General features: G+C 43.8%; 1 protein-coding gene across 1 annotated transcript in view; it reads left to right on the forward strand.

Moving 5' to 3' along the window:
* The first annotated feature begins 5,311 nt into the window (after positions 1-5,311).
* Positions 5,312-27,883, forward strand: part of LOC144727597 (receptor-interacting serine/threonine-protein kinase 3-like) — a 30,178-nt gene continuing 7,606 nt past the window's right edge. Inside the window, exons 1-9 of the mRNA XM_078606535.1 lie at positions 5,312-5,406; positions 10,302-10,517; positions 13,390-13,687; positions 14,556-14,701; positions 15,318-15,367; positions 15,920-16,078; positions 16,574-16,656; positions 20,035-20,311; positions 26,207-26,295. Coding sequence (XP_078462661.1) covers positions 10,342-10,517; positions 13,390-13,687; positions 14,556-14,701; positions 15,318-15,367; positions 15,920-16,078; positions 16,574-16,656; positions 20,035-20,311; positions 26,207-26,295 — 1,278 coding nt within the window. The 5' untranslated portion in view covers positions 5,312-5,406; positions 10,302-10,341. The remainder of the gene's footprint in view (positions 5,407-10,301; positions 10,518-13,389; positions 13,688-14,555; positions 14,702-15,317; positions 15,368-15,919; positions 16,079-16,573; positions 16,657-20,034; positions 20,312-26,206; positions 26,296-27,883) is intronic.

The following is a 27,883-nucleotide window of genomic DNA, read 5'->3' on the forward strand; positions in this document are numbered from 1 at the left end:
AAAAGAACCAAGAAGATGAATCCCTGCAGTCACGAAAGCTTTAAATCGAAATTGAATAAGGGTTGTTGAGTTAGAATGTGGTGCTTTTTCGTTGGGGTTATGCGCGTGTTGGTGTAGTTTGTGTCTGGGGAGCGGTAGCGCAGCGGTTAGAGCGCTACGTTTCGAACCTGGCAAACCGAGTTCGATTCCCGCTCACCACCAACACCAGTGACGATTATTTCAACCGGTCTTGAGCCCCTCCCATAGGTCGACTCATCCTCAAATCAGTACCCGGGTCCATGTGAAAAATATCGCCACGAGGGAGAACAAAGGACGCTCAGTGTGGTTCCGGCCCCACCCACCCTCTCGTATGCTGTGCCGGCCTTCATAGGTGCTCGCTAAGAGCATTTGCCCTAACAGTCTGTTAAGGCTATGCAGGGGAGCTTTGTCTTTGTAAGTGCAGATCTGAAGCACGAATGATGTTGTGCGAACTTTACATGCAGTGCTTGTTAACTTTTGATGGCATAGTGAACACTAAGTATGTCGCAATGGTCAGACACAGCTAATTTGCTTATGACCAAATCAACTTCAATCTAGAGTTATTGTATTACATTTATGGCCTTCGGCCAGGAAAGTCACGAAAACATTTTTTCACACGAACGACGCATTCACGCAGGCACCCGATGCTCCGTTTTGAAGTTTTAAAATGAAACGTCTTTGAATTGTATTATGTTTTGAATTAGAAAATTGTATTTCCTCATTAAAAGCTTATATCATTTAACATCTGGAAGACTTGATTGAAAACGACATTTCGTGTGAATGTTCTCTCGTCGTTAAGTAGATGGCCTTGCTGGGGGTTCGTTTTCGATGTGGACTTTCACCTGTTTGGGATTGCGGGATCGAGATCAGGTGACAGAGAGCTGCTGGCCGTGCGAGAAGACCGCCGTCTGCAGATCGATGGCAACGTAATCGAACGTCTGTCCCTGCGCATCTGTCGTTCAGGCAGGGGGCGCGTAGGTTTGCAGCGCCCCCTGCACTAAAACGACGGAAAGTGCAGCGTTCATCAGATAAAGTTGTGAGCTTATATCATCAGTACGCTTGTTTACCCAGGAAAGCTTGACTCAATCTCAAGATTATTTTTCAGGAGGGTCCTGTCAAGTTATCGGAGGAGGGGATGATCTTGCTACTGTAATACAATTCACTAATTTGTTGAGCATGTTGTTGGCATTGTTATCTTTTTGGTCAATACTGGTTACATTGTGTGTGTGTGGTTTTAAGATATGGAAGGAACCCCATGCAGAAGAGGGGGAGAATATACAAACTCTACACAGAAAGGCAGCATACTCAGGAATCAAGTCCAGGCCCTTCTTGCTGTCAGGCACAAGTGTCATCATTGCGCCACCGTGCCTCACCCGATCTTGAAAGCGAAGAAGGCTTGAGGCTAGGTAATAATGGGAAGGGAAACTAGCTGGGGAAAACCCAAGTGATGTAGACCAAGGCTGAGAGGTGGTTAGGGGATGGCAGTGCAGCGAATGTTACGGAGTCTAAATGCAACCACGTCTCAAAATTGGTTGATAAAACAGTGCTAATAGTAAATGCCGAAACGTGAATGTTGTTACCCCGTTGTGTTTGTCGGTTTTGTCGAGATGCTTCGCTTTTATCCCACATACCAAACAATTATAATAAAATTAGCCAAACATCCAATGTAAGATCCTTATAGAAACTATGAAGCCTTGGGCTGTCTTCTTTAAATGATATTATGGTTCTCACTGGCCGGTGCATATTTAAAGTGTTTACCCATGAACGCCTGAAAAAAAAAACACTCGATCGTCCAAAATTCGCCCCCTAGTGGGCAACTGGGACGATAACTTACAATCAGATCGCAAACAGCTCAGGTTCATTCTAGATTTGAAGCTTTCGTGACTGCAAGGATTCATACTCTTAGTTTTTTCGTTAAAGTCACGTAGGTAAAAAATGAAATAAAAATTAATGAAAATAAAAGAATGAAAATCACGACGTTTCGGAGCTTGTGTTGCCTCCGAAACGTCGTGATTTTTATTCTTTTATTTTTATTAATTTTAATTTCATTTTTTACCTACGTGACTTTACCGAAAAAACTAAGAGTATAGCTCAGGTTCAGCTCTCCATTTGACAAAAAAACCCCCGGTATCTTTATGTACGTGCATGAGTGGGATCGGGACGTGATGGTGTGGTTTGATGGTGTGTGGCATGATAGTATGATCGGCTACGATGGCCATGAATTTTCCACCTAGATGGTAAAATTGGGTACCACACTACACGCAGAGACAATTCTTAAACAGGGTTGTGGAATGGCTCGTGATACCTTTGGGTACATTTATTTGTTCAAACTTCATCGACGTGTCTACATATGCATTGACAAGTTCTCTCTGAACTTCGTTTGCGTTGATTAGTCATACTTGGTGATGCTTGGTTATTGTGTTCCGTTTACTTTAAGCAACCAAATTTGCTTAAAGTACTTGGTTCTTCCTTGATCATTGACTTTTGAACTGTGTTATTTGGACAAGGATACAGCTAATTACACAATGCAGACCATACGTGCATGCCTATCCGTAAAAACAGTTTTGATTAATAACGTCACATGTAACAACGAGAGTGCTGATATCGCAATAGACGTTAAAGCAAAGAGAAGTTTGTTCTGTCTGTGACATGGATGGTCCCGTTTAGTCAATTTCCCGGTTATTGTACAAGGGAGATCCGTGGTGCGTGAGCACAGCAATAACAACACAACGAACAGAGTAACTGGGCTCCGTGCCGAATGTATCCGTACTTTTTACGCTTGTGGCACCGTTAATTTGTATTTCAGTCGAGGCATTGGGATGCTTTCTCTACGCCTTCTTTCATTCATAATTGGCTTAAATAATATCGATTTAAAGCTTTCGTGACTGCATGGATTCATATTCTTGGTTCTTTCGGTAAAGTCACTTAGAAGGAGAATGATAAAATAATAAAAATAAAACTTAATAAGATAAAATTCCCACGACGTTTCGGCCACAACGCAAGCAGCCGTCCTCAGGTGAAGAACAGGGCTGTTGGAAAGACAGCGTCCTAATGGACAGCCCTGTTCTTCACCTGAGGACGGTTGCTTGCGTTGTGGCCGTAACGTCGTGATAATTTTATTTTATTATTTTATTATTTCCCTTCTACGTGATTTTACCGAAAGAACCAAGAATATGGCTTCAATATTGTCGAGTAAAAAATATATATATTCAATTGGTAATAAACAAGTGGAGAAGATATCGACCACCTCATATTTGGTGCTGAGGATGGTCGGAACAATCAATGGAATTCACAATTTGTGTCTGCAGCTTGTCAGACCAATTGAACGGTTGTCCTCCAGCAAGGCCCATCGTTGGCACTGTCGTAGTTGCGTCAGCTGTAGAAACAGGCAACGTCAAACTGTTTCTTCTTTCGTACGTCTGCTGATGTAGATGCAGAGCGACAAACTACAACGTCACATGCATGTGGTCGAGTCAGACAACTGCATCAGGAGCAGCGGAGTGTATCGCTGTGATGTCTCCTTCGTATTTGTGGATCGGGCAATGCGTCGTGATATGTTGTACGCTAAGGTTCTGGATGACCACAGTCGCACGCTGGAGAGTTTTTACTTATTTGTGGCGTAGGTATCCGCATCTACCATGGTTTGTGTGGATGCGTTTTAGGGTGGACCATGAGCTTCGTGGAAGATCAAAACCAGGGATCTTCTGCATGCGTTGGATCTTTCACAAGGTGTTCATTTGTGAGTTCGCTTGAATACAATTCATTTTTGTAAGCTTTATGGATTTAGTATTGAGTCAGGTTAAGCGCATGGGTCCAAAATGGACTTCAGGTACGACAATAGCCCACGGACGCGCGACGACACGTCACTGAAGCCCCCGGCTTGACATTCTTTAGAGTGGAGTTTCCAGACAGGAACTATGCGAATATAACTATTGAGACCCCTTAAAGGCAGTAACCACGCGTGTCTAGAGTGTATGTCACCGTCTGGCGTAATTTCACCTGCAACCTCAGGGCAGGCGCACCCCAAGTAAGCGTGGGAGGTCCTAATAAAGAAAAGGTCGTGTCATTTTTCCCCTACAATCTATTGAAGCCACGGCATTGCTGACTCACCCTTGTACTTTTGGATGTTTTTTTTCTAAGGATGGACGCGGTATTGAGACCAGGCTGACAGGGACACGTGGCTGACTTGCCTCCATGCTTAATTCCTCTCGCGTGTTGTACTGCGTGTGCTGGAAAGTCTCAAGTTGTTCAATGAATGAACAGAGGGGAATTCAGTTTAACACGCAGTAGGCTTTCGCGACCAATATCATCCATAATACAGGGGTTTGGGTTAGATCGCGTACATATGTAAATATGTCGTTAAACCCGCCACCACCCGACACAGCCAATTAGTAAGGGTTGTCACGTAAACAGAACGTGGCCAATTCGTCACTAGTACAGCACACCGGTGTGTTGGAGAGCCAAGCCACAACATTTACAATTTGAGTACGACGTTTCGCCAGTAATTGCAACTAGCTTAATCAAATCGAGATTGGAAGTCACCTTAACGGAGGAGTGAATTGCAAAACTACACGAACTCTTAAAGGTTGTATGCGTTAGATTGCGTAAATGTAAATGCGTCGTTAATCCAGCCAACACAGCCAAATCGTAAAGTTTGTCATGTAAACATAACGTGCCAATATTGTTGGTTTTTTCGATAAAGTCACCTTAGAAAAAAAAACATAATACATTTATCTGTACAAGAATACGGGTAAACCGTATGGGTTGACAGCGATGTATTCTTGTAGATGGAAATTGGGTTTTCAGGTTCATACGGCGTAAAGTTGTTTCAATACGGGCAAAAAAATAAGTGTCTATTTTAAAATACGCTGCCAAGCTTAGCAGTGTTCATTAGCACGCTGTCTTTCCGACAACTCTGTTCTTCACCTGAGGACGGCTGCTTGTGTTGTGGCCGAAACGTCGTGAGAATTGTATTGTTTTTTTCTACATTATTTTATTATTTCCCTTCTACGTGACTTTACCGAAAGATCCAATAATATGTCTATTTTGTGTTTCTCCTTGTGATTGAGACTTTGCAGGATGAACGTTTAGATTTATAAGGGCACGGAGTGACCAATACAGGTTGACACGATCGTAACGGGTGCCTTTAAGAGCGAGTTAAGGGAGGGGGTTGCTAACTGTGACAATCCGGCGGGGGTCCCTTTAACAAAACAGCGCCTCGGCTGCTGGGATTTACCCCCGTTACGTCACGCCACGGTGGGCGGAGTGAGTGGGCCGCGTTGCGCCCCTCCGATTGGCTGGGCCCAGGGGACGCGTCATCGACTGCGGAAGAGAGGCGGGGCTACAGCGCGCACGCGTTTCCAGTAAGCGACGTGGTCAGCGAGGCCGGTAAGCGAAGCAGCGTTTTCGTCTTTTTAACCCTCCAACTGTGTTTTATTGTTACAATTTTGTAATCATATTGTCATCCAAGCGGGTCCTTCGAACGGCGGCAACTCGAAGTGGCTCCATTTGCCGGCGAGTCTCCCACGAGTTAAGGGTGAGCGATGCATGGGTTGCACTGGACAGACCCGTTTCGAGGGCTTAACTTTGTTCGTACTAAATTTTGGTGTAAAGCTTTCGTGACTGCAGGGATTCATATTTGTTCGTACTGTACGAGTTAAGTGTGAGCGATGCATGGGTTGCACTGGACAGACCCGTTTCGAGGGCTTAACTTTGTTCGTACTAAATTTTGGTGTAAAGCTTTCGTGACTGCAGGGATTCATATTTGTTCGTACTGTACAAGTTTTTATTTTTAATTTAACGACGCTTAAAATCGGCAGCGAACGCGTGAAAAAAAACGACTCGACCGTGTGATGAATTATTAGGCGACGTTTCGGGCAATGCCCCTTTTTGTCGCACACACGCACACCATGCCGTACGCACGCTGTGTGTGTGTGTGATGAATTTTCGTTTTGCAAAAGCACGTGGTTGTTGATAGGAACAGAGCGATTCGTGTTGTGTCGGCTGTGCCGACGCAGTGTCACCAACTCGCTTCTTTCTTGGAGTGGGCTACTGTCTAGCAGTGGGTTCGCAGCGAGGGCACAACGCTGCCCTTCAATAACAACAATAATCATCATCATAGCCAGAGCCATCGTTGTTACAGTACCGTGAAACTGCAGCGGCACCAGCGCAGCGAAAACAACCACCACCACCATCACCCCGGCTTGTGCAGCCAGGCCCCTGGCCATAAGAACGGCGAGTGTATCACAGCCGTTGGCATGGGGAGGTGTACAGGGGGGAGGGTGGTACGGGGGGTGGGGGGTAAAGAGGGGGGCGGTGGTACAGGGGGGGGGGGTGGTACAGGGGTGGTACGGGGGGTGGGGGGTAAAGAGGGGGGCGGTGGTACAGGGGGGGGGGGTGGTACAGGGGGGGGGAGGGGGGTACAGGGAGGGGGGTACAGGGAGGGGGAGGGGTGTACAGGGAGGGGGAGGGGGGTACAGGGAGGGGGAGGGGTGTACAGGGAGGGGGGTACAGGGAGGGGGGTACAGGGAGAGGGAGGGGTGTACAGGGAGGGGGAGGGGGGTACAGGGAGGGGGGTACAGGGAGGGGGAGGGGTGTACAGGGAGGGGGAGGGGGGTACAGGTAGGGGGAGGGGTGTACAGGGAGGGGGGTACAGTGAGGGGGGTACAGGGAGGGGGAGGGGGGTACAGGGGGGGGGGGGTACGGGGGAGGTAGGGGGAGGTAAAGGGGGGGGGGCTTCCTTTTCATTCAGCGGTGGGTTGACGAAAGGGCCACGGGAGGCTTGCATCGTGACCCATCTTCCTGTTTAAATGCAAGCCACTTGAATGATGACGGCGCAGAATGCTGCTTCCTTGGGGTTATTGTGGCTTGTTTAGTTTATTTTACTTTAAACGTCGGCAGTCCGTACACATTCCCATTGTGTTTCGGCGTTGCCAATTAACTTTCTACGTATTTAAATCCGCTCCATTGTTTTTTTTACACGTTTGGTAGCGTAAGCTAGCGGTGGAAAGAGCATGGCTTATAGGGCGGTAAATCGATGTTGATGAAATGTTTTGGCTTGCGTTTGGTTTCAGTTTATTTTTTAAAATGAGGTTTCAAAGGTCGCCCTCTTTGTACGTGTACACGTTCTCATATTTGCAGGTTTTTAAATCGTGTATTTTGTTTGGGCGCATTAAGTATGGCAATGCTCATGAGATAATCCTAGTTTGTCAATGCTACAAGTCGTGTACCTGAGGGTTTTTTTTTCTACTCCAAAGCGGACATGAACTTTGCATAGTAGCGACACAAATGTTTGTTGCTAAGCGAGCAAACCCATTCAAATATCACGTTCAATATTGTGCAATGGGCCTCATGCGGACAAATACAGTCATTCGCTCCAATGCCACGTAAAAGAAGAACACATTGTCCTACGGAGGGAGCTGGTGTAGGAACGTTGGGTTGCTCGGTCAATGGCCAGGGTCAACGGCGGCGTGGTGTATTCCGCAAATATGCCCGACTGTGAGGGCGGGCACAAGCCGGCGTGAGTAGGTGAAACGTTGAGTTTTATAAGGGCACCACGGGGTGACAAGCCCCACCCAGCTCTACCCCACCCCACCCAGCCCCACCCAGCCCCTCCACCCAGCCCCACCCCTCCCACCCCCCACCCAGCCCCACCCTCCCCACCCAGCCCCTCCCCACCCTCCCCACCCAGCCCCACCCTCCCCACCCAGCCCCTCCCTGCACGACGGACACAATAATCCCCTGTGGGCTGGTGTAACCAGGAGGTTTCTACCAGTATTAACTGCTATGCCAGCACTGCTGAATGCTGCTATACTGCACAGTATATTCGTCATATGCAAAAGCATGTTCAATGTGGGATGCATTTAAACGTACTAACTTTTCCCTTAAGACTGTTGTTTGTTTGAGACCTGTTTTGATCAATTCTGCAACAATACAGGGTGGTCCCTTGCCATATTTTTCATACTACAGCAGCTATAGATTAGAAGAATAAGAACAAGTTTTGCTAGCTGCGTGCCAGGCGTGCGTGCGACGTCACCGCGCACATGTGCGTGATGACGTCAGTCGTCACCTGGGTTCCACAGCTCCGAGCGTGGTGACGTGACACAGAATCAGAATATTTATTGCTGCAGGAGAAATCCGATGAGCCATGAAGCGCTTATTCACAGATGCCCAGTAGGGGTACGGGGACAAGAACGTTACATCAATAAACAGTTACACAAATCACGATAGGAGTGAAACGTATAGGAATGGTAAATAAATCACAAAAAATAGCTCGCTGAGCTATTAAGCATCGTTTTCAGAAGCGACCTGGCCACAAATGAAAGATCATCGTAGTGGCTTAACACGCGAATCGTGAAACTGAATGGCAACGTTTAGACTATAACCTCTAATGCGAGGGGAATGTAGCCCTGCATGAATCACTACAAGTTATAAATCAAAGTCCAATGGACAATTGAAATATCCAGTATTTCGACTTGACCAGGTTCAATGCAATCTATTTTGTTCTGATTTTTTTTTCTGTTAATGTTTTAGATTTATCTTTCTGCAACCTATACAGTATTAATAAAGTTCCGTATACTTTATTTCTTGAATGTGTTTTTTGCATATGAGACGCGTTACAACAAACACTTTAGTTCTTACAAATAAATTGGGTCTTCATTAATTGCGGTGTGTTCTTCTGACTCGTCTCATTGCAGAGCGCATTCAAAACTTTTCGTGCCGGAGTCGTGGCAATATATACATCAACTTGTCACATTTTCAGCAGCTCTGAGACTTAAGCTGATTCACAACAGAGTAAAACATAAAGTATTTGTCAGAGATTAATAATACTGTAATCATTCTCATTGATCTGAGTTTTATTCCAGGCCACGTCTACTTTCAGTGGCGAGTGATATTTCGACAGGTCCTGGGCATCCCGTATACCGACCTCTAGCGTGGTGAAGTACGGTCAGACAACCCACATGAGCAGCATGGCGTGGAGAGGCCTTTATCGGGCAATGGATTGACAAAGAGCTCCAAGAAAAACAACAACATTGCTTGTTGATGGCAATTCAGTAGAGTACTGCCTGGCTACAACAATTCACGAGGTTAACTTCGACTTGCCCGAAATAACTTTGATGTGTGACGCTAACACGGAGAAGTTACACAGCTTTAAAATAACGCACGTAACTGTGGTTTACAAAGACTGTTGCCGTGCCCAGTTTTATAAATAGCAATGGAATAACTGCATTCAATTCTGTCGGCAGTAATTCATGAGCCCTGGAGCATGTTGCTTTAGTCGAACATGGGCAGATAGATAAGGGAGGAAGTGTCTTTTTGTGAAAGTGTTGAACGTTTTCGTTTGGTTAGTTTCTGCTAGTATGTGTAACTCTACATAGACATTGTAGAGTGCACACTTCCTTTTGCCTATGCACTAGTGTATGAAATATATTCAGGCCCAGACCACCCCACCATCTTGAGTTCTTCAAAAGGTTGTTAGTCATGCTTTGGCAATTCAGTATTGTGCTGTATAACTTGGCTGGGCGTGGAGATAAATGAGAGCCAAAATAGGCAGAACAAATAGTATTCTTTGGCTCTTTCGGTAAAGTCACGTGATCGTTCAAAGAAAATAACATCATCAGGATGACGGTCGCTTGTGTTGTGATCAAAACGTCGTAGGTTTTTGTTATTTTCTTCGAACCTATCTACGTGACTTTACCGAAAGACCCAAAGAATATGGTTTCCTGCAGTCACGAAAGCTTTAAGTCAAGAGGAAGACCAAAGTTTATAAGATGGTGGTGTTTACAGGTTTTCTTCTCTTGTGTAATCAATTACCCCAACCCAACGATTTGACAAAAGTCAGGACTGTCATGAGCTTGAAAAAACGGATTTCTTTGGTCTCATTTTAACCATCTTGTTTGCATTGCTTTTAGTTTTGTTCTGTCCTGTTTGTGCAGGCTCATTCACTGCTTTGGGCGAAATGTAGCTTCTAAATGATACATGTTGACTTAAAGCTTTCGTGACTGCAGGAATTAATATTCTTTGGGTCTTTCGGTAAAGTCACGTAGATATAAAAAGTAAAAATGATAATAACAATAATAACAATATCACGACGTTTCGATCACAACACAAGCAATCGTCATCAGGTGAAGGTTATATCATATTTTCATGCACAGTTTGACGCACGTATCATGAGCACAATAATCGATTTTAACGTGCATCGTTGCATGCCTCGTGTTGAGCATTCGCTTGTGAGTTGGGACGCGCACGCACATGTCACAGCAGCGGAAACTTCTCTCTTCCAGCAGAGCGCCGCGGTATCAGCGAGAGGCTGACCCTGGCGGCATGGCGGTATCGAGTGCGTCATTAAGCAGTGACCTCTGCAAGGTCAGGTGGGAGGACCTGGAGAACAAGATTAAAATTGGCTCTGGAGGTTTTGGAATTGTCTACAAGGCCAGGCACAAAATCTGGACCATCGATGTGGCGATCAAGTGCCTGCTGCCCAACCAATCCAGCGACAGGTTGGTCACCTTCTTCTTGGTTCTTTCGGTAAAGTCACGTAGAAGGGAAATAATAAAGTAATAAAAATAAAACATAATAAAATAATTCTCACGACGTTTCGGCCACAACGCAAGCAGCTGTCCTCAGGTGAAGAACAGGTCTGTCGGAAAGACAGCGTCTGAATGAAACACCACCAGGCTTGGAGCGTATATTTAAGCTGGGTTGGAGGGGGAAGAGCGCCTTGACAAGAGGTTGGTCACCGGCTAATTTCGGCTAATTGCTTTTTCTTGCACGCGTACCTCGCGTTGGACCATTGCAGATTTGGAATTTTTCCGTGCAAATCTTTAATGTTACGTGGGTATGTGGTGCACATATGCGCGTGTGTCGTACCTTGTCTACCCATGGCACAAATGACCCGTGCCCTGCATCACGCTCAGCAAGCTCGGCTGGAGTGCTGCTCAGGCAGCCAAGGTTTTACCTTTGTTACATGTTAGAGCACTCACAACTGTGTAGCAGATGATACATTACTGTATTACGTGTAATTAAACCTGTGTAAGTGTACATTGTTTGAATTATATACGTGAAGGTACACGTATGTATATGAAGGTAAGTAAGTGCAATCTGTTTATGCATTATATTCAATTTGACCTTTACACCCCTGCCTTGATGGCACACTGTTACCCAGTAGGTGTCATCGCTGAGCACACGCTAACAGACGATTTGCTAGAAAACCATCAAAGTTTCCATTTACTATAGAGCGCCGCATGCCCCCTCTTACAACACTTCACATTCCTCTTTTGTAAGAACTATTGACAGTGCGCTTGCGTTTACGCCCCTTTCAGTTTTAGTCGTTACTCATGTGCAGGGGTCAGCAGTGTGCGGCTGCGGAGTCACATGCGGCTATTTAAGGAATGCTGCTTCGTGACGTCGTTTATTAAGGGATCGCCGTCTCGTTTTCACATTGCAGCTCTTGAGACACATTGATGTCAATTTTCGATTTAAAGCTTTCGTGACTGCAGGGATTCATCGTCTCGGTTCTTTCGGTAAAGTCACGTAGAAGGGAAATAATAAAATAATAACAATTAAACAGACCTGTTCTTCACCTGAGGGACGGCTGCTTGCGTTGTGGCCGAAATGTCGTGAGAATTTTATTTTATTATGTTTTATATTTATTATTTTATTATTTCCCTTCTACGTGACTTTACCGAAAGAACCAAGAAGACACATTGATGTGTTTTTTTTTTACCGAATTCAGTAAAAAATGTCTCGTTTGCCGACCCCCTGCCCATGAGCGTGAGCTTTCACTTTAGATGCATTGAAAGTAATTTAGCGTTTAAGTCTAGCTTTAGCATGACGAGAGGGCGGAGCATTGGCGCAGTGGTATTTGGACAATGCGCTATGAACCAGGCATCCACAGTTACATTTCTGGCCATGGCTAACATCTGCACTGGCCTTTCTCCGACCTGCCCTTTAACTGACAAGGCATGGGGAATTGCAATTAGATCAGTTGACTCATTGTTTTATTTTCCATTTTACTTAACAATATCTTCCTTATAATAAGGCAGCTATTGAACAAAAAATTATAATATATTTAGGCATATTAATTTGATTTTATAATTTTTCTATTTTTTGTAGTTCTCATTTGATCAGTGCCATCATAGGTAATGACAATGGACCAATCGTAACCTTTTTAAATAACTTAGTTCAAGAAAATCTGTGAAAGACTGAGTTAATTGGGAGAAGTTTTGTTATTTTACTTATTACCTAAGCACTTCAAGTAATACATTGGCAACTAAAACCCTGAAAATATTTGAATTAAAAAAAAAAATCTCCTTTCCAAATTGCAAACACTTTTTTTGTGAGGGCATTACCTGACCTGCCAAGCTGGAAAACTTGTTTCAATGCCTGCATTGATGCATTGTATAGTGCTCACTACGGTCAACTTTCGAGTATACAGCACGACCACGAAAATATACGAGGAGTATTATTTACCTGTTTGCTGCCCGTTCTCATTTCCTGTGCCGGCATTGCAGCCACCTATTTTGTTCGGCATTCCCACTGCAACGCAGGAAACCTGCAATGTATGCATGGACTCATCCTCGTACTATTTGTGCTTCTCGCGTTAATAGCTGGATGACGGATAAACATTTTGAATACATCAATAGTAGGTAGTGCAGTTAACTCACAGTTATGCTTGGGTGGGTTATATTATTCATCATTATTGCGGATTAACCACGCTTGCAGAAAAACATCTGACACGTGCTGATTGTATTATTATTAATCGATCTTCACTCATTGGGGGGTCCATGACTCGGTGCACACATGACCACAACCATGTCGGTAAGTGAACCGATTGCTTGAATAAGCGACAAAAAACAGGTGACAGATTTTGCGGTGTTAAACAATTAATACTTTTTATCCAGTGTATTTTCAAATTATCTATTTCTATTTGCATCCAGACAATCACTCTTCGCACGCCCGCCCACCCGTCCACCTGCGCTCCCCCCCCCCCCCCCAATTAAATGTCGAACAATGCGCAGTAATCTTCTTGGTTCTTTCGGTAAAGTCACGTAGAATGGAAATAATAAAATAATACAAATAAAACATAATAAAATAATTCTCACGACGTTTCGGCCACAACGCAAGCAGCCGCCCTCAGGTGAAGAACAGGTCTGTCGATAAGACTGTCTTATCGACAGACCTGTTCTTCACCTGAGGACGGCTGCTTCTTCACCTGAGGGCGGCTGCTTGCGTTGTGGCCGAAACGTCGTGAGAATTATTTTATTATGTTTTATAATTTTATTATTTCTATTCTACGTGACTTTACCGAAAGCTTTAAATCGAAATTTAATGCGCAGTAAATAACGCGTTTTCTTTAAAATCCTGTTTCAGTGCCCGAGAGAAGCTTATGGATGAGGCAAAGAAAATGTGGCGCGCACAATTCCAATTTGTGTTGCCCGTGCGCGGGACCTTTCGCGACGAGCACAACTTGGGCGTCGTGATGGAGTTCATGCCACACGGCTCCATCGCCGGGCTGCTGGAGCGCCTGGAGCCACCGTGGTCGCTCCGCTTCCGGCTCCTGCACGAAGTGGCGCTCGCCATGAACTTCCTGCACAGCCTGGAGCCCCAGCTGCTGCACCTGGACCTGAAGCCTCAGAACGTGCTGCTCGATGAGGATCTGCACGCCAAGGTTCACACGCGCTCTCCTTCAAACGGCTCCTTCGTAGTCGTTATCGGCACCTCAATTTCGATTTCAAGCTTTCGTGACTGCAGGGATTCTTCTTCTTGGTTCTTTCGGTAAAGTCACGTAGAAGGGAAGTAATACAATAATAAAAATAAAACATTATAAAATAATTCTCACGACGTTTCGGCCACAACGCAAGCAGCCGTCCTCAGGTGAAGAATGAAACACCACCAACCTTGGAGCGTATATTTAAGCTGGGTTGGAGGGGGGAAGAAGAGCGCCTTGACAAAATAATTAGCATATCAAGAGGAATTTAGCATATTTATGAGAAATGCGTAGGAACGTCGTGATAATTATTTTATTATTATTGTATTACTTCCCTTCTACGTGACTTTACCGAAAGAACCAAGAAGATATCGGCACCTCAAGTCCTTCGCGCTTGTCGTCACCATCATCGTCATCGCCCTTCAATCATGACCGTCGTCGTCGTCTTCGTTAGAGATGCAGATTTAAATAGTTTTTAAATCGATTCTCTACGCTCACGATACGCACGTCAAAACTACGCATGTAAAATTCAGTTACGTGTGAATTTTGCAAGTTGTATGATAACTACCCAACAATTATACTTTTAGGCTAATGCAGCAAATAAAGTTGCATACTGCTAGATTGGAAAACAGTGGAAACAATGCAATCGTGACGTTAAAAAAACAAGACAAAAAAAAATACGGGCTGTTTTCTTGAATCTAAATGTGATGCGTAATGTTGCCTATTTTTTAGGAGTGGAGCAGGGGAGTGTGAGGGGTGAATGATGACATGTGTAATCGTCATCGTCTGCTCAAGTGACCGCAGTGGGGTCAATCTGTGCTGTCTGCAGGTCGCTGACTTTGGCTTATCCAAGTTCAAGAAGACTGAGGCCTCCCATCGGAGTGATGTGAACGTGTTGGGGACACAGGAGTACATGCCCCCTGAGTCGCTCAGCAACATCAATCACCGTCCCAACACAGCCTTTGATGTCTACAGGTCAGAGGCTAGGCACTTGCTCAACCAGATATCTAAGGAGCTTAGACGCGAGGTTCAGTCGTGCGATATTCTTGCAATTACTTTGTGCGTAACAATCTTCTTTTTATCGATTCTCTACCAGTTGAAAGGGTAAAAACCTATTACTATATTTTGCCACTGGTAAAGGAGGTCTCATAGTATAAATGCTTACCCCGAGCTCTCAATATTCTAATAGTGCGCTGTTTTTGAGTTGTACGCCTTTTGGCGTCATCTGGTCCAACACCAATGGAGACTAGGCTCTAAGAAAAGCTGTCTCGGGTGTGGACCAATCGACTTCAAGGACAGTGCATATCATTATCATCATCACAGTTGTTTCTTTTTGTTTGCATTTTGACTGCTTGTGTTGTGGTTATTGCAAACATGATGCCTTGTATAAAGGTGTCAGTTTTTTTACCAGTTGAAAGGGTGAAAACCTATTACTAAATCTTATTTTTGTATTACTCCGTTTAACAAAGGGTGAAGCACTGGGGTAAATAGCATTTTTTGTCTGCCACACACAGAAAATTTGTTCAAAGATTCTGTTTGTTGGATATCTGGGATGACAGAAGCCCATTATAATACTGTGTGTGTCCAACAGCTATGCCATACTCATCTGGGCTGTGCTTACACGAGAGGTGCCCTATGAATGTAAGAAAACCACTCGCACGCATATCCTACAATATTTGAAATAATGTTTTTTTAAAACAAATTTTAAGGTGCTGGCTTAATTCAGTTTGCTCTTGTTTCTCACATTCTCTGTCTTCATTAGTGTTTTTCAACAATATTTGTCCGCATTTAATTCTTATCTCATTCTCTTATGGCATGGTCTCTCGTCTCAGTTATCCTCTTTCTGTTTTGGTTTCTCTCATTTCGTTTGCCTCTGCATCCCAATTTCTGCCTGCTTTGCTGTCCAGTATTTTTAGGGTTTTCTGTCGAATCTGTCTGGCCACCTATTAGCATCATGTGATACAATACGCTGTGTTGTGTCTGTCTGTCTATTAGCATCCTAAGTTATATGTTTAAGTAGTATTGTGTCTGCTATCATCCTACGATACAAATCTACGTTGTGTTGTGTCTGTCTGTCTATTAGCATCCTAAGTTATATGTTTAAGTAGTATTGTGTCTGCTATCATCCTACGATACAAATCTACGTTGTGTTGTGTCTGTCTGTCCATCTGTCTGTTTCCATCTTCAATACAGATGCACCATCAGACTTGATCTTACTTCTTGTCCCTGAGGGTCAAAGGCCAGACCTGATGAAGATACCAAAGAATGCAAACGTGGCAGGGATCGCAAAATACGAGGATCTCATGAAGCTTTGCTGGGACGGTGACCAGCCTAAGAGGCCATCCTTCAGGGGTCAGTCAAGCAACTTGCTGCTTTTCTACATAACGCCCTTGCGCTGTATAAACAAGTAATAGTGGTTCGCTAAGCACGGATTTCAATTAGCTCGAATGAGCACATGTGAAACAGAGCAGCACTGTTGGATGGTGTCGTGCACGTGCAGCTTCTGTTCATTGAATGTTGCGAATTGTACGAGTTGCCTTTAATTCTGAAACTCTGAACATTTGAAAAGCGAATATTCTCAATATGTTCTCGCGAAAAGGAATTGGCCAACATATGGAACAGAGGCTTCTTGAAAAATTATGAATATTCCATTAGGCTTTCCTGGAGAAATAAATCATTATTTTTGTACATTATCAATTATTTTACGTGTCAAATCACTGGACATATCTCCAAAGTAATACTTTAGACCATTATGCTGCGTTATGTTCTAAGCACACTGTGTTGTTATTTGTCAATGAAAAAATATGACTCGTCTCATTCCTGCTTTCCATTCGTTTACGATGACAGACATTTTAACAGAAACGCGAGTAATTTTGGACACGCACAAGAGTGATTTAACCTCAGACGTGCTGAAAGTAAGGAACATACTGGTAAGTGAGAATCGATCGTGAATGCATTAGTTGACAAGCAAATAAGCCAATGATCAGTTCTGCAAATCATGCCTTATGAATACAGAACTTTCCTATCCAGTTAAAGGCCTGACCTCGACTTTGTGATAATGTACTATCTATATGTACAAGCAAACTTAAAAAATACACACCGATTTTGCGGATGCTATTCGCGAATCCTATAATCCACGACAACCCACAAGAAAAATTGAAAAAATGTTCGTGGATATTTGTGCCAAAACCCACATTTTAGATTTTAACACCTGCAGAATTTAGGAGTTGCTGCAGATCACAGACTTATCGTGAATCTTAGGATTCGTAAAAGTGGAGAGCACAGATTTTTGGACTTTCACCCTTAATAGTTTATTAAAATGTACTGCCACTACTCACTGCTGTACCTCAAACTTCAAACCCTTATCCTTAAAAGTCATGCACAAGCTCACCAAAACAATGAAAGCTGTCTCAGAGGAACACAACTGGAAACACGTCAGAGTATGTATACCGAGGGCATTTACTGACAGTGGACAGGAATCGAAATCAAGTCATGAGTCAAATTAGAATAAAATGGGAGTGGGGTTCGAAAAATGCGCTTGATAATGAAAATTAACGTTGCGTTGTGCATTAGAAAGAGGTTTTTTTTAATCGGTGTATGTTGCCTGCTACGAAGTAAGGATTGGACGTGAGAATTGATGAAGAAAAATTTAACCAAGAGCTGAGAGTTTGTAGAAAAAATCACGGGAGAGGTGCACACTTGAAATTGTACTGAAAATATGGGGAACGCGTGGATCGGAGAGCGAACACGAGTTACAGCCACGATATTTGGTTCTTGAGAAAAGCAAAGCGCGGGGGCCTGGGCAGGTAACATCGCTTGAAGGGGGGCAAACGCTGGGAATGTCGAGACTTAACGGTGCAGTGGCAGCCAGAGGGATGGAGCACGCCAGAAAAGGGGTACGCGGTCACTCCGGAGATGTTGCGAGGAGATCATCTCGTGTGCAGGAGCTGTGAGTCGTCGTTGCATCTGGGGATCATGAGGGCTGAGTTTGGAAGACCTTCACCCAGCAGTGGGACAGCTCATGGCTGTTGATTGATGACAGCCGCTTAATGAAGGATAAAATGTGGCCATGACCATTGGAACAATTCTAATTATCTCAACAATAGTAGTTTGGGAGACTGTTTAAATGCTGACTGTTACTTTTACAACTTGATGTTATGCCAAAGTATTTCTATTTCCATAAGATATAATGTATTCATGAAGAGGAAAGATGACATTTTTTTTCCAAATGCAATTAAAAGATTAACATGGTTCAAACTTGAATACAATAATTAAAGTGATTAACAAATAAGATTCAATTAATTTATGCATGTATTCCTTTATTTCATAATCTGTTGCATTAACTCCTAAACTGACTATTACTATTTCGATTTGAAGCTTTCGTGACTGCAGGGATTCATCTTCTTGGCTCTTTCGGTAAAGTCACGTAGAATGGAAATAATAAAATAATAAAAATTCAACATAATAAAATAATTCTCACGACGTTTCGGCCACAACGCAAGCAGCCGTCAGAGTCTTATCGACAGACCTGGTCTTCACCTGAGGACGGCTGCTTGCGTTGTGGCCGAAACTTCGTGAGAATTATTTTATTATGTTTTATTTGTATTATTTTATTATTTCCATTCTACGTGACTTTACCGAAAGAACCAAGAAGATGACTATTACTACTCGAATTCATGTAGTGAATTTGTCGTTGTGTGTAAAGCACAATTCTAATTTGGTATTATAGATTGTTTTTTAAAGGTAAAAGTGCAGGCCTGCAACGACTTGCTCGCAACGTCTTCTTCCACGCGTTTCTCCCACTCGTGGTGGGGTCCACTGTCCTTGCCATCATTCTCCACGCTGCCCTGTCCTGCGTCATCTCCCTTTCCGCTCCTCGTGCCATCATGGTCCGATTGCACCACATTGCCCCACCTCTTCTGCCTTCCGCTTGATCTCTTCCCTTCCACTTGCATCACTTGCAACTTCTGACCCACATTTTCCTGTCGTCTCTCAACATGACCGAACCACACCAGCTTTTTCTCTCCCATCCTCTCTGTGATTTCTACCACGTTGAGTCCTTCCTCCGACTTCTGAATTTCTCACCCTGTCCTTGTTAATCCCAACATGCACCGCAACATCTATTCTAGATTTGAAGCTTTCGTGACTGCAAGGATTCATACTCTTAGGTTTTTTCGGTAAAGTCACGTAGGTAAAAAAATAAAAATAAAATTAATAAAAGTAATAATATAAATAAGATAAAATAATAAATCACGACGTTTCGGAGGCAACACAAGTCTCTGTCATCAGGTGGGACCGTCACAGCTAGATTTACTGTATCAAATGATACAGTAAATCTAGCTGTGACCACAGCACCGGCCTCACCACCGTCTTGTACTATACACTACACTTTACACTATTATACACTACACTATACACTACACACTTTTCCCTTCAATCAAACTGGGGGGGACCCTCTTATCGCACACCACACCGGCCATCTCTCGCCACTTCAGCCGTCCAGCCCTTGTTCTTGTTGCCGACTCTCCTCCTGGTGACCCATCAGCACCGCGTCGCTGCACCCAGGCACTTGAACGCTTGCTCGCAACGCTTGAGGCAAAAAGAAAGGCGTCTGTTAAAGGCATCTCTCGAGAGTCCCTCTAGAGCAGGGGTCACCAACCCCCGGGCCACGGACCGGTACCGGTCCGTGGCCTGTTAGGAACCGGGCCGCACAGCAGCAGCAGCAGGAGGTGAGCAGTGAGTCCGCGCGTGGCCCGCCCCAATTATTTTATTATTTACCACTTCCGTCCGCGCCTCTTTCCCGCACTGCGCACTTGTCACAGTTTTGTTGAGCCCACAAGCTGCTAACCCCTAGTAGGCAAAATGAGTAAAAAACGTCGCTGGAGAGCTGCTTTGAAAAGGGGGAAAGACCCATTGATGAACCCCCCCCCCCCCCCGCTTCGTGAAAAAATTGTTTTCCACGAAACCGGTCCCTGGTGCCAAAAAGGTTGGGGACCGCTGCTCTAGAGGTGTATTTTGGCCTACTCTTCCACACTTAGAGGTGGTGGGAGTACCTTCACTTTATCCCACCACATGGAAATTCGCTGATCTGTATTGTATCAAAATAGATAATCAGACAATGACTCCTTCATATGTCCATCTCTCCACATTTTTTGTTATTTTAATGCACAGCCCATTGGCGCCATGGCCTTATGGGAGTGCATACTTTCAGCAGCATTGATTCAGTACAAGCAAACTCTGGACCGATTGTCACCGTATTGCAGGCATTTGCTAATTTATTCTATTTCCTGTCGCCATTACCGTTGCAGGAAAGAATGGTGTCAGGTGACCCGGTTCGTGGGGATTTGTCCCCTTGGCCTGCGTTGGGGCCACAGGACTACAGCTCAGTGGGCCAGGACCTCCCGCTCACCCTCAGACATTGTAGCAGTGGGAGGGAGGAGTTGGACTCTGGGAGGCACTCAAGAGAGGAGGTCCCACCGCAGGTCTCCGACACATTGCAATCTTTCCCATCGTTGTGCATATCTGAAGAGGAAACAATGTTGGCTGTGGGGCGCTCGCAAATCAGAGACATCGGAGTGCCACAGGGTAAGTCATCGCTGATGCACTGATCATTTTCACAAAAAAAAAAGAATTGTGATTAATTTTTATCACCAATTTCGAGTGAATGCCGTGCTCCCTTTATTACTGACCCGGGCAGCCTCCATTGTCAAAGTACTTTGTACCAAACCAGTTTTTTGTGGATTTGATAGTTTCATTTCATTTATGGATCAGAATTTAATGTCGGGCGTTAGCAGAGTGCACTTGCAGTTATAAAGTGATAAATCTCAAATTTGAAAATTACTCGGTGACAGAAACCTAGAATTTATATTTATAATCATTGCGATTGAAACATCCATATTCAAGTTGGTGAATGTCTTAAAAAGAATATAACAAATTAACATCTAAATCTTGACTTAAAGCTTTCGTGTCTGCAGGAATTCATATGCTTTGGGTCTTTCAGTAAAGTCACGTAGATAGATTCAAAGAAAATAACAAAAATAACAGTCGTTTTTTGTTATTTTTGTTATTTTCTTTGAACCTATCTACGTGACTTTACCGAAAGTCCCAAAGAAAATTCACATCTCTCTCGTGTGCTTTCGGGTTGTACCACATGCTGTTCAGCATGACGTCCAACCTTGCGATGCTGGTGCTGGGAGAGTTTTTCAGAAATGAAATAGGGCAGCTCACATTCTCCCTCGATCATAGAGATGTTGGCTACTGCTGGCTTTGAATGTAGGCCAGCCAATGTTATTTATTCGCTTCATCACCTTCACACGGCCCGCTCTGTTAAGTGAGAAATCACGACTAATGCCATCACCAATCCTGCGATGAAACATCGATCAAAAGGCCTTCCCAGTCTCCAGAGCAACAACTCAATCACGTGCGTACGTGGCAGAGAGGGGAGAAGGCTCACCCCAGTGGATACCAGGGTGTGATAGCATTCTGTAACAAAAACACAAAGTCTGCTAAGCAGACACGTTGCCAATCCACTAACCCTACTTCCATCCATATATATATGTCTCTGTTTTTTGTTTTTATATGAGCTTGCGTGCGAGAGTCTGGAAAGGCACTTAAATATTCACACGTATACATATACTCGCATACAGTCTACAAAGAAATATAAAGACACGGGCATAACAACAGCCAAACTCGTACGTATAGAAATGAAAATACACACACAGCCACACTCATATAGCCTTAAAAAGAGATCCCCCATATAGCCTGAAAAGACTGTTGGGGCAAGTGCTGTTAGCAAGCACCTAATGAAGGCTGGCACGACACACGAGGGGGTGGGTGGCCAACACCACTCCCGGCCGCCTTTGTCTCCCAAGTGGTGATATTTACACATCGCATCAGGTACTCATTTGAGGCTGAGTCGACCGAGGTGTTGGCCGTGAGCAGGAATCGAACTTGGGTTGACTGGTTCATAGTGCAGCGTGCTAACCACTGCACTACCACTCTCCACAGACACGTAGACGCACGCAGACACTCGTACATACACACAAAGACACATCTATGGAAGTACAGCAAATGGGTTCCTAACGTGTCTGTTTAGCAGACTTTCTTTACAAATGCAATGGTTAGCTTTTCTGGTTTTCAAAATGTACTCACAAAGGTGTCCCAGTACCAGTTCAGACATCAAAATGAACGTCCACTTATGGTGAGCCATTGCCAGGAATCGAACGTAAGTCGCCGGGATAATATCACAGTAATCTCGCCACCATTTAAAACATAATGGAGGTTGGAATTGAGACTGATGTCTGAACACGTATGGGGAGCTCACCAGGATGATGCTTCTCCACTCGTATGGAAATGAAAATTTGGTTGGAGAAAAGTAATTTTGGTGAGATTTATCCTCACCCATTATTGTTGAGACGTTCACTCCGCCACCACTGTGCCATTGTCCCCACCACCCCCAACACCCCCAACAACACAATATATAACTATCCAGCGGTGATACAATTATTGGCAAACTTCACCACGAACCTGGGGACCTGAGTTAATTTACCAGCCATGGCTTATATCAGTGGCACGTGATATCCGCACCGGACCTGGGTTCTGCATTCACCAACCCGCACCGACCAGCGTCGTGAAATCTGGTCAATAACCTCCATGACTGACTTTGGCATGGGCAGGCCTTCGTCCAACAGTGGATTGACAAAGAGCAGTACACAAACATGTTTGGATATTATTCTTGGTTCTTTCGCTAAAGTCACGTAGATAGAAAATAATTTTTTTTATATATATATAAATAGAAAATAATAAAAGCAACATTTTTTTTTTTCTACGTGACTTTACCGAAAGACCAAGAATATGAATTCCTGCAGTCACGAAAGTTTTAAGTCATATTTGGATATCCAGATCTACCTTACAATCGGGATAATATAAATTGTTCCTTACCTGCCTCAATAAAAGTGCATGTTGAATAAAAAAAGTTTAAAATAAAAGTTTAGAATAAACTTTATTCTAAACTTTTAATTAAAAAATGTTCCATCAAAATGCAGTCTTCGAACATTTGTTTCCAGAATCCAACTTTCAATCAACAAGAGAAACAGGTGGCCTATTTTTTTTTATGCGTGTGGCTGCGAGTTGACAGCACAGCACTAATCAGAATTTGCTTAATTGGGATGACATTAATTAGGGCGTGCATTTTACTTCATGTAATCCACTGCACATTTAGCAGGAAAGTAGGACTCGTGTAACTCACATTCCTTGTCTGGCTTCTTTTAAATAGAATTAGTATTGCAGCATTAAATGCTTTGGGAATAAAACATATAAGCTGCTTAACAAATCACAAAGAATTGTATACAGGTCGTGGGGCATTGCTGTCAGAGGCATAACATTCGTATTGAGTATTATAATGAACGAGAAAAAGCAGTAATTTTCATATTATTTCCGTAACAATTACCGTGATTTTTAAACGGCCCATAATGTGAAATAACAGTGTCGTGAAATAATGGAGCTAAAAATTTAATGCCTTGACTGTGCGAGTGCTGCAAATGGTGTAGTACCTTCTTCGTAAATGAACCCTATGGCGGGACCCCGGGGTCCTGAATGAACGGAAGTCAAAATCGCAATTAATACATTTATTTTTGGCGACTCCGTCCCACCGCGACCCACCAGAAATCAATCCTCTCGTTCTTCACCGAGCACCCGTCGTTGCCAAAATTGCCGTAGACGTAAACAAAACTTTTAAACTTTGATTAGCGCACCGTGTAGATCTCGTCGAGAGGAAGAGATTGCCGTGTCGTTCGCCTTTAACGGACATAAAATGACGTCGCAAGGCAGTTTATGCGAGAGCCGGGGGCTTATTGGACCCCGAGGTCCTGCCATGAGGTTCAAATGATGACGGGGAACGTACGTTTGTCAAGCCTTCCATTACTTAAACGTTGTATTATAATCCAGAGCACAAGCATAGCAATATGAAAATTAAAATCTTCATGGAATTATTATCAACGTCTTAATTGACTTTCACCATGAATGTCTGTTATATATATTAAAAAAACTGCCCATGGGTATTAAACAGATGCATGCGACACAATTTGAAATTTTACATTCGGACCTCTGCTCTTGAGTCTTTGCTATTGTTTCTAACCGATTTTCTAGTAACATCTTATGCTCAATCTAAAAATGGTTTCTTAAATTCTCGATTGATATTTTCATGGGAAATTTTTAGTTTTGGGTGGCCTGGAGTGGCTCTTGGTCCAGGGTGATGTTAATAGATTGAGGGCGAAAGGAAATTCACTTCCAGGTCACCGGTAGGCGCAACATCTGCTTACGGTTCATATGCCGTATTTTCGCTATCAAGTGCATTTACGATAAATGAGGGTGCTAATGAAGGAAAAGTCGCGTACAGGAAAAGGGGACATTAGGTTGACAGATTGTACAATGCGAGATTGTGTACCAGCAGGTGGCGATATCATGACATGCGAAGCCTCTTCACAGTTGATTTCAAATGCTGATGGTGGCTGTGCTGATTGTGACCTTATCAGGAAGGGGGAAAAAAAACTCCACAAATCAACAGAATACATTACAAATCGAATTCTTAAAGCATCTAAAGGCTATGTGACATCTCAAAATGCTGTAGAAAAAAGCTACACTTTTTTTTTTTAATCCTCGGGAAATTTGATTTTGTTTCTCCTCAAACGTTTCTCATTTTCCCAGAGTTTTATCGCGTTTGTTCCGTCGGCATCGTGTGTTTTGAGACGAAGTGTTCGCTTGAATCTCCCGCAGAGCAGTGCGACCCTTCATGTTAGAGGACAGTGCGTGGAAGCACATATAATAGAGCTGCCTCTTGGGATAATTTCAAGTAATCCGGTGTGAGGTGAAAATCTGTTTAAATAATATGTTTCGATTAAGGGGCAAAGTTAGGAACATCAGGAATGCCGGCAATATAATTGTAGTGCTGATCAAGACATTCGAACAGATGGAAATTGCCAGGCATCGGCAGAGCACAATCCTGGACTTGAAAAGGGGGATGGAGCCGGCAGTCAGATTGGCCCAAGAGAGTTCCAGACTGTAGGGGCAGCAGAGGAAACTGAGCCACCACCCATTGGATGGTGGTTTGACTGAGGCCTTTCACAGGAGGCTATGATTGCTGGAGCAAGGAGAGCATCTGGCAAGTTAGGGGTGAATCTGCAGTTAAACCATGTGCAAGGCTGTTGATGGATTATAATATTGGGTAAAAACTGTTGTGATAACAACGCACGACAAATGTTAGTATTTTCAGGGTCTGATTGCTGTGTCTGTAAGGGCTCTAAACACTTGCACCCACACAACATGTTATACGCAGCTTTGGCTGTCCTGCTTCGTGGGATCGCCACCTCTTGTCAACTTCCAGCTACACCAAAAACCTGCCAGCCCTAATTAGTGCGCTGCTCTTTCGGGAGTCCTCGCAACTACACAAACAAATGTAACACCGCTGCTCCCGCTCAGGGGGGCAGCGGTGCAAGACATTTACCGCAAGAGCGTTCTATTAAAGCGGTGGTGAAAACATGTCCCCGTCTGCCCTCTCTCCTTTCCATATTCGTCATTTTGAGCGCTTCCTTTAGACCAGGTCACGCACACCCTCTCCTGTCGTCTTTACCAGCCTCCTCGCCTTTCCTCATTCGCCCTCTTCCCACGGCGTGTCTGCGCGCCTCTTTGTGAACAAAAGCCACCGTCTGTCTGCCTTCGCGCCCGCGTAGAGGTTGCGGAGGTTGTTTAAGAGACCTTGAAAATATCATGGGAAGAAGAATGTCTCGCAGTTCCCGAAGAGGAAATAACCACACGTTAATGCATTGTCCCCGAGCGGTGGATTATTATGCATTTGTCAAAAACTAGAAGGAATTACTAATTTACTAATTTCCCAGGACAGTTGTTCACAACGAGGACATCCTGGAAAAACCAGAACAGGTGGCAACCCTACCTAGAGGTGACTCCGTGTGATCTGTTTGAGGGCTGGTGGCCTCTCTCAGGTCAGCTTCACTTGAAATGAACAGCCGGCGATAACTTCTCCCAAGTTTATTCAATTTCCTTAAAGTTCCGAGGCCTTAGGGAACACATTACAGAGGGCTCTTGAGGTCAAACTATGGCACCATGGTTGTGAACAGGAGCCGAGACGGGAGATGGAAGACAATCTCTCAGACAAGTGGTTATCTTATCCTTCACTTAAACAACTCGGTCGGTGGCATGTGGCCAAGTTTATAGAGCTATGAAACAAGCCAACGTGCATGTACTCTGTTAATTACTATGTCATCAGAGACGTTGGTGGCTTGGAGGGGGGTCATTATCCAGCAGTGGATTGGCAATGGCTGCTGTTGCTTCTGCTGCTGATGAGTCGGTTTACTTTTTAAATTCACAAGTGATCACCGGATCCATGGTGTGTACCCTGTGTTGACTGCTGTATAATAACGCGTTGATTACATATTTTTGTTTGTGTGTGTTTATAAACCTCTGCAGCGGAAACAAGAGGCAACAACGAGACTCATGTCGAGGCACCATTTCAGCAGACGAGAGTAGGAGAGAGCTTCGCTCGGCCGGAAACGCAGGTATGGAATATCGTGCAAGTCACTTGCGTCTTGGGTTCTAATCCAGGCTTCTATCTGTGATCAAAACAGTTTCTAGTGTATAGAAAGTTTGGTCGACTCAGCCCTGCCACCAGTGTGCTCAAACAATTCCCAACACATTAACTTAAAATGTGCATTAAATGTGCCGAGGTTCCAGCTCTTAAGAATTACAGATGGTGTTTTTAATTAAACTTTTTTTATTTTAACTGGATAATCCCTTTAACTGGAACATCTCATTTGAAAAAGGTATCCAGGGTGCCAAGTAAGCACGTAGCAAAAAACTTAATGGCAAGAATGCAAACTATTCCATATCAATAAATTGTACAGTACGCATTTATACAATAAACATCACGCAGCAGTCAAATAAAATAAATGTTATTGTACACACAATGCCAGTTCAGTATAGAATATTCTCTAGTGCAGTAGAGAATATTCTCTAGCTATAACAGGTGTCTGTCGGTGTTCTGCCAGTTTGTGTTCGGTTAAAGATTTAAAATGAGTTGAGACAGGCAGCACACACTTTTTAGTGCGTCTCAGAGATTTTTTCGATATTCATGGATTGTCTTTGGACTGCAATGCATCACACACACACACAGTCTCATAGTAGAGTGTCTGGCAAACTGGGCCCTGCTAACTTTGTGGTATCTATACTAGAGAGATTTTTTGGGGGCTAGATCACGTAAATATAAATATGTCGTTTAGCCCGCCACCACCCGACACAGACAATTAGAAAGGTTTGTCACGTAAAAAACAAAATTCCAATTCATTGCTAGTTCGTCAGCGCACCGGTGTGTTGGAGAATAAAACCACAATGTTGTGGGTTTACTTCAAAATGGTCTGGGTTTACGCTCCACGATGGGGTGGGTTTACTTGTAAATGGTGTGGTTTACTCTCCAACACACCGATGTGCTGAACTAGTAATGAATTGGCATGTTCTGTTTACGTGACAAACCTTACTAATTGGCTGTGTCGGGTGGTGGCAGGTTTTAACGACACATTCATATTTACGCGATCTAACCCAAAAACCTCTGTTATGGTTAATATTTCGGTCGCGAAAGCATACTACTTGTTAATCTACTTTGTGGAAATAAAGGGTTTTTTTCTAAAGTCCCGTGAAAAAAACGTTTTCTGCAGCTGTCCTGATACAAAAGCACCCACCACTCTGAGCTTTGTCCAGTGAAATTCGTTATCTCTTGAAGTGTGATGGTGAGAGTCCAGTTGGTATAAATATAGAGATTTATCAAAAAGTAAAAACAAAAATTCTGACAGTATCACGAGGGACGCAGTGATTCATACCGGCCCTGAATTTGTGAATTGTCACATTGTGATCACTCTTTGATTAAAAAAATGTGTTTGTCTTTGCATCATAAATGGATAGTATATTGATGTTAAGGTGAGCATAGCTGTTGATGTTAATGTTAGTTAGACATTTTAATTTTACGAAGTGAAAACCAGCTTAGGCAATCGGTGCCTTTCCCTCTTTGAACTTGTGATTGTTTTTGTGATTTGCGTATTGCGTAGTTAATCCATCCAGTCGTCTGAGTCATCTTCTAAAGTGCCCTCTTTGCTC

Source organism: Lampetra planeri, chromosome 26 (genome assembly GCF_965212315.1).
Source record: "Lampetra planeri chromosome 26, kcLamPlan1.2.h2, whole genome shotgun sequence".
Taxonomy (NCBI): Eukaryota; Metazoa; Chordata; class Hyperoartia; order Petromyzontiformes; family Petromyzontidae; genus Lampetra; species Lampetra planeri.